The sequence below is a fragment of the Tarenaya hassleriana genome, unplaced genomic scaffold, assembly GCF_000463585.1.
Source record: "Tarenaya hassleriana unplaced genomic scaffold, ASM46358v1 Cleome5, whole genome shotgun sequence".
Classification (NCBI taxonomy): Eukaryota; Viridiplantae; Streptophyta; class Magnoliopsida; order Brassicales; family Cleomaceae; genus Tarenaya; species Tarenaya hassleriana.
The window spans coordinates 1,474,776-1,481,748 of record NW_010967707.1 but is presented as its reverse complement, the minus strand read 5'-3'; the positions used below and the strand labels follow the sequence as shown (position 1 = coordinate 1,481,748).

Genomic DNA, 6,973 nt, shown 5'->3' with positions numbered 1-6,973 from the left:
CCCCCCCCAAAAAAAAAAACCTCTCATTTTCTCGGCAACCAAACAAGGGTTTAGTACCGTTGGAGTCGAACAAGGCTCTCGATCTCTCCAGATTTAGTTGGCATTTGTTGAGTTCATTGCTGGTAAGCGCTGTTCTCTGGATTCTCGTTTCCATTGCTATGGTCATTGTGTGGTTTTACCAGTGAGGAACTTATAGTTTGTGTTTCCCTAGAATCTCGATTCGAGAATTCTGCCTCGCTGGTGATTCATCTGGAAGTCTCTGATTTGAATTCGCATTTTGTAAATCTCCATAGATTCTACTATCTAACTGGTCGGTCGTACAGCTGCACTGAATTTGCCCTCTCTGATCTTGTACTGTGTCTCCGCTTTGGTGTAATTTCGATTTGTCTACAAATTTAGGCGGTGGGCGAAGTGCGTTTTTGTTCTTTCTTTTAGCGTTTCCTATCTGAATCAGAACTAGTTCCTTGTTCTTGGTATCGTCTGTAGTAGTAACTCATTCTACTTTGTTATTTTTGTTGATCTCATTCTTTTTAAGATTGGCTTGGAGATTTTCAGCTGCGGAAATGACTAGTGTGTCGAAATGAAGCTCATTGGTTTAGTTGAACTGATTAATCGTAGATTTCTTTTGTCAGATTTCTATCGCTTGTTTACTTTTGCCACTGGTGGATGATTTGATGCGTCCTCCTAAAATGATGAATTTTATGTGTTGATAGTATGTTTTAAGGAATGATCTTTTCATCGTTAAGTGAACTTTTGGGTTTCAGTTCCTGGCCGTCAATGATCTTTTATTCTTCAGAGGAATTAAAAAAAAAAACGAGCTCATCGTTCTGTTCATTTTTGCAGTTTGTAGTGGATATTTTGTTCCATAGTCATAAGCTATGGAGAGGCTCCGGAGTCATGCTATTGTTATCCTGGCATTGTTGGTTGTATCATGTTTGGCTTTGGTAGCAAATGGGGACGAGAAGACGATTCAGGTGAAGAAGGTGAAGGGGAAGAAGATGTGCATGCAGGGCTGGGAGTGCAGTTACTGGTCGATCTACTGCTGTAATGAGACGATATCAGATTATTTCCAGGTTACCCAGTTCGAGCAGCTCTTCTCTAAAAGAAACTCTCCTGCAGCTCATGCTGTTGGTTTCTGGGACTACCGGTCCTTCATCACCGCTGCTGCGATATATGAGCCCCTCGGGTTCGGGACTACGGGAGGATATCTAATGGGACAGAAGGAGATTGCGGCATTTCTTGGCCATGTTGCCAGCAAGACCTCATGTTGGTTTTCTTCTAAAATCTGATCTTAGCTTTGTGAATGCCCTCAACCGAATGAGGACAGTGGCTAATTGAATCAACCACTTATAAATCATATATCAATGTTCCTGCTCCAGTTTGATTGCGGAAGCTGGGGTAAGATATAGATCTATTATTAGGTTAATCTCATATTTTCCATTTGATGTCGTAGGTGGTTTCGGGGTTGCAACAGGAGGACCGACAGCTTGGGGTCTCTGCTATAACAGGGAAATGAGCCCAAGCCAGTCTTACTGTGACGAGTCTTGGAAATACACATATCCCTGCGCCCCAGGAGCTGAATACTACGGCCGTGGTGCCTTGCCCATCTACTGGTATGCCATGCTTTTCTCTTCTATTGGGTTCTCTGGCAATGGCATTATATGCATTTGAAGGGTTTATATGAAAACCAAAGTATCATACATGGAGGATATTTCCTCACATTTCTCATAGCACATATATCTTCTCGCATTTAGCAAATGTCGTCACTAAGATGGAAATCTGTAGGAGTATTATGGTTTCCATCGGTTCACGTTTTTCTTGAATCGAGGTTCTGAGAATTCTCGGTTTCTGTTTTCAAAGGAACTACAACTACGGCGCAACGGGAGAGGCCCTGAAAGTGGATCTGCTACACCACCCGGAATACATCGAGCAGAATGCCACACTTGCCTTCCAAGCTGCAATATGGAGATGGATGACACCGATCAAGAAATCACAGCCCTCGGCCCACGACATATTCGTTGGGAACTGGAAACCGACAAAGAACGACACTCTGTCCAAACGTGGACCGACCTTCGGGACCACCATGAACATCCTGTACGGAGATCTGGTATGTGGACAAGGAGACATAGAGGGGATGAACACCATAATATCACACTACCAGCACTTCCTGGACGATTTGGGGGTGGGACGAGAAAAGGCCGGGCGGCATGAAGAACTCACCTGCGCCGAGCAAAAAGCCTTCAACCCTTCTCCTGCTCCTTCCTCTTCTTCCTCCTGAGTCACCTTCTCCTCTGTGTGGCCATTTGTTCTCATGTGTGGAAATCGAGTTATATATATATATATATATATATATATATATATATGTGAGAATGATGTTTCAAAATAAGATGAACTATATATGTAAAGCAGGGAGATGGAAGAAAAAAGGATGAAAAAACAACATTGATCAAAAGAAGAATGAATTATAGAGTACAAGCGTGGAATTTATCCTCTATGCATAAGATACTCCTTTTTTGGTTTTATGGACTAATAATTTATTGGTTGCTAAGATACTCTGGGTTACTAAAGCCCTAGATTGGCTCATTTGTGTCTCCCGACTCAATCGAGTTCTTTCTAGGGTTTTAGACGCGAAATTCTGAATGGATCTTGATTGCCTCCGATCATCTCTTCCCTTATCCAGAATATTTTTCTGAGTGTCCGAACTTACTGGAAATGGATCTGCCTAGTCTCGCTGTGATTCCCCGAGCCGCCGCCCTCAGCCCTAATCCCCATGAACGCAAGGCCGCCGAGCTGAGCCTCGATCAGGTTTTTTTGTTTTTTCTTGTCTGATTTCTTAGTTTCTTGTTGCGGTTGATTGGTCCCTGATGGTGTAGTTTGTTGTAGTTCGCAAGTTTGATTGATGGGTGGGTGATTGTTTGAGTTGGTTCTCTCGTTTACTATATTAGTTGACTGTGATTTGTAGATCGTCATGGAAATGGAAGTGAACATCATTGGCTTCCCGTTAAAGCATTGAAGACACTCATTCCAGTAGCTCGGTGAGTTTTATTTCTTCAATATGTCTTTAGAGAGAGAGAGAGAGAGAGAGAGAGAAGAGATGAACAGCAAATCCCAAACCACTTATCATTGGCAATACTGTGGAGTGCAGTGCAGAAGCAAACACAATTATACCAATAATAAATGCCTCTTGGATTTAGGATTTAGGTTCAGAAGATGTTGAATATACATACTGTGAAAAGGCTTGGGTTTCGGCTACATGAATATGCACATGGAGTAATAATCCCTTGCATAAAAATGTATGCTTTTTAAAATAGTGTTGTAGAAGCTTTTCATGCATATGGGGTTGGATTCACAGCTGAAGGCGATTGTGTTCCATAGTTCCAGAGGTCGCTCAGTTCTCTCCTCAACAGTCCCAGTATCACCGCAACTCCTGCCAGAGTACATATTCCACCAATTCATGTCTCTAAGGAAAATGTGCATCTATTGACAGATGACTTTTCGAGTCGGGTTTTAGCCTCTAGTCTTAAGTTATTTCTGCCTATATAGTCTCCTACTTACAGAGCTACGCCAATCAAATGACCCACATGCTTGTTTGCACACCTATTTGGTGTTATGGTTCTAAATCTTGTGTCGATATGAACAAATAGAAGTGCATGAATCTCACAGTCGATGTGTCTGAACCAAGGAAGACCGATTCTGGGTTACCACTAAAATAAGATTCAATATTGGAGTATTGAATTGTTGAGGCAATTTTCACAGCTTTGGGGATGAATGTGGTGAAAAAATATATATATATAGGAACAGGACTGGAGAATTACCTAGAGTACAAGGAACAAGGTAGAGTAATGCAGGTTGACCATGCCCGTTCATAATATACAACCCCAGGTATGTCAAGAAAAGACCTGCAAGAATCAGTTTCAAGAAGCAATCAATGAGTCGCAGAGAGCCTAAAAATCAGGAATATCATTTGCAATCATTGTCTAGTTTCCTCTCTTCCAAGAGGCTAGATGCCAGATTCTATCTATCATGATCGATAATTTTGTGTTGAGGGTAATAACTTGGACCCTCATGCGGTCCGACAATTTCATTGGAAAACTGTGGAATTCAATGTCTCTGCTTATATACAAATAGAGGTAAAATCTAAACAATGAAAGCATCCGAGAAAGTCGCTGAATATACTGAGTAGAGGAACAGATAATAGTGGGAATATTGCGCAAGCATGACTCACCAAGTCCGTAGCCAAACATCAGCCAAGGGAAATATCCCTTTAAAATGCCCTTGTTATTCTCCTTGTCATATCTGAAGCAGTAGATCCAAGATGATTACAGAAAGGATGAGAACGATATGAGAAGGCGCATATTGAATCAGTAAGACAAATGAAACCCCATTGTTCACAAATGCTACTTATATTTTGAAACTTTGAAAGCAAAGAGATTAGATTGTTTGAGCAACTATGAATTGCATTTAAAACGGTGAATTGCCACAGACTTAAGTCTAACTGTGAAACGGTCCGAAAGCGCACAAAGGAGATACCTGAAAGTAAAACATATAAGCAAACCCGGGAAAAGAATGTCTCCGAAACCAATCATGTTGTAACCACCCCAGGGGTCAAAAAGTCGAGGAATTCTCAAAAGCATGGGAATAGATTCTCCAGTACTGGCGCTCCCATGTGCAACCTGTTACAGATGAACACAAGTAGGAGAATCAATGACTTCCCATGTTTGGTTCGTACATAGTTGAGGCTTAGCTATGAACCTTATTAAGCTCTCACTACATGCAAGAGTAGGCAAGGAGACAGACACATGGAAGAAGGTTGCCTATTGGCTTTCATTTTGGTGATGCAACAAATGTAAGTTCACAATTCAGACACTCTTAGGGTGTTCAGCAACATATTGTAATCTTATATGCCACACAAGTTCTAACCATTGATTCCGTCTGAAAAATGCCATTTTTACAGTTAAAAGATTATCAAACTAAATGTTTTAGACTCAAGAGCACAAAATGAATGGCAAAGACATTGACAGGACTATGATTTACTAGTTCATATGGATTGGAGGAAGATGGATTCCCTCCTTGCAACAAAGTAATTGGATATAATGATAACAGAGCGAACTCTGGTTAGCAGCCAAATGTTGTGAAGGTAGTACGTGAAACTCACCGCAATCATAACACTTTGATGAAAGATTAGCGGTGATAGGAAGACCCAGAAGATGTCATAGACGAATGCACAGCAAAGAAGGACGGTAGCAACCTTTAATTGTGAGACAACATTAGAGAATGCAAAGGAAGTATCGACAGATACCATTAACAAATTCACAAGTAAAAATTACCCTGATATTAGGTAATCGAGCTACTTGCAAGACTGATATCATCATGCAAATACCCTGCCACAGAACAAGTTCAAATTTAGAAAGACGACTAATAAAAATATAACTGAAAAGCATGCTAGCTATCTTCATAAGGGTAATAGCATGAGAACAGGCAAGACCCTCTAAAATATATTTGGGAAGCCATTCCAGCAATCCGATGAATAATTCATAGGCATGCCAATTGGAAAATTTTTAGGGCGTATGATGCCATAATGACCTTAAATTTGTACGTAAGAACATTAAATTTATTTCATTTACCAATAAAAGCTGCTGCCAAATACTGAATATGAACCATAAAACTGTCACCATACTATTCACAACTCATATTTTCACTGAGCTACAAATATTGCAACAGGTAAAAATTTAAGATGAATATTTATATATAATGACTAAGGAACTTGCCAAAAGTACTGCCAAAAAACTTGCCAAAAAGTAACGATATATGGATAAACATCTAAAAGAGAATGAAATGTAATGATGTTGAGTTGAATTTGAATGTGTATCAAACAAAATAGAGTGTCTCATTCAAGCATGAAAGTAGTGGAAAAAACCAAAAAAAAAAAAAGTCAGAAAGATAAACTGGCCTCAGGACAAACTTTACTATGCCCATACTAGACTTACAAGAATATCTTGGCCAACCCATGCATATGATGCTCGTCGCTTCAGAAACCAGATGATAGCAAATAAAAGGCAGAACAATAGGACTGCAACTGAGAAAAATGAAACATCCCCAACTAGAGGGAGTTTCATGGTTTTCTGGCCACAATTTCTGCATTTCCTGCTCAGTAATAAATCATAAATTAAAGGAAAAAAAACATTTATTTGCATATAACGCTCTTGATGGAAAACGGATTTGAGTTTCCATCCATACCTTGTTATGAGTGCCGTGATAATATTATACATTCCCTGGAAAACAGCTATGTTAATATCGGTGATTACAACACTGGAGTTAAATGCACGTTTGCCAAAACTTAATATATGTCAATAGCTACATTTCTAGGAACAGAGCATACCTGTACACCACCAATGCAGAAAAATATTGTCAGCAGCACTATAAACCATGACGACATGAAGAAGAAGAGCAAAACCAGGAAAGTTGATGCTGATATCACAAACATAATAGCACCCTTTGCACTGATATCAAGAGTATCCTCGTCACCATCATCTTTGGTAGCTTCAGCATTTGTAGATCCCTGCAAAAAACATGTATGAAGGAAAAAAGATAGTATATAGCAAGACAATTGGACAGTTAAGCAATTGCCTTGAGATAACCAGGTATAGCTGAGACGTAAGAAACAATTTAGAGTGCCTATTACTTCTTCTAAATAGCAACAATACCCCAGTTAGGAACAACTCCTGAAAATATGCTTTACTGCAATAGGTGGTTTATCATTCTTATACATATTATTTCAACAATTTTGTATTAGCAATAGAGTTTCATCTGTTTGTGAAATGAAAACAACTTCAAAAGTGATAGATGAAAACTTCAGTGTGAAAACCTTTGGTGATAATCCATTGTACCGATCATTGTTTTGCTCACTATTGGCGATTTGTGGCCAAACAGCGGCGAAGAAAACTGTTCCAACAGACATCATCCACAGGAATGC

At 39.8% G+C, this 6,973-nt stretch overlaps 2 protein-coding genes across 2 annotated transcripts in view; one reads left to right on the top strand and one right to left on the bottom strand.

The window, feature by feature from the left end:
* Positions 1-15: 15 nt before the first annotated feature.
* LOC104826189 (chitinase-like protein 1) lies at positions 16-2,494 on the top strand. Its single transcript, XM_010558757.1, has 4 exons — positions 16-122; positions 844-1,266; positions 1,454-1,613; positions 1,861-2,494. Exons 2-4 carry the CDS (start codon positions 879-881, stop codon positions 2,276-2,278), a joined length of 966 nt encoding a protein of 321 aa, XP_010557059.1. The 5' UTR covers positions 16-122; positions 844-878; the 3' UTR covers positions 2,279-2,494.
* Positions 2,495-3,095: 601 nt separating this feature from the next.
* Positions 3,096-6,973, bottom strand: part of LOC104826187 (signal peptide peptidase-like 5) — a 6,870-nt gene continuing 2,992 nt past the window's right edge. Inside the window, exons 6-15 of the mRNA XM_010558756.2 lie at positions 6,866-6,973; positions 6,380-6,559; positions 6,238-6,272; positions 5,988-6,144; positions 5,328-5,381; positions 5,156-5,248; positions 4,531-4,673; positions 4,226-4,296; positions 3,816-3,899; positions 3,096-3,427 (exon numbers count right to left, since the gene is read on the bottom strand). Coding sequence (XP_010557058.1) covers positions 3,327-3,427; positions 3,816-3,899; positions 4,226-4,296; positions 4,531-4,673; positions 5,156-5,248; positions 5,328-5,381; positions 5,988-6,144; positions 6,238-6,272; positions 6,380-6,559; positions 6,866-6,973 — 1,026 coding nt within the window. The 3' untranslated portion in view covers positions 3,096-3,326. The remainder of the gene's footprint in view (positions 3,428-3,815; positions 3,900-4,225; positions 4,297-4,530; positions 4,674-5,155; positions 5,249-5,327; positions 5,382-5,987; positions 6,145-6,237; positions 6,273-6,379; positions 6,560-6,865) is intronic.

Excerpts from the sequence above, each read along its gene's own strand:
- LOC104826189 (XM_010558757.1), top strand. The coding sequence starts at position 879 with ATGGAGAGGCTCCGGAGTCATGCTATTGTTATCCTGGCATTGTTGGTT. Across the intron at positions 1,267-1,453 it reads TGTTGCCAGCAAGACCTCAT|GTGGTTTCGGGGTTGCAACA; the intron begins GTTGGTTTTCTT and ends TTGATGTCGTAG. Across the intron at positions 1,614-1,860 it reads GGTGCCTTGCCCATCTACTG|GAACTACAACTACGGCGCAA; the intron begins GTATGCCATGCT and ends CTGTTTTCAAAG.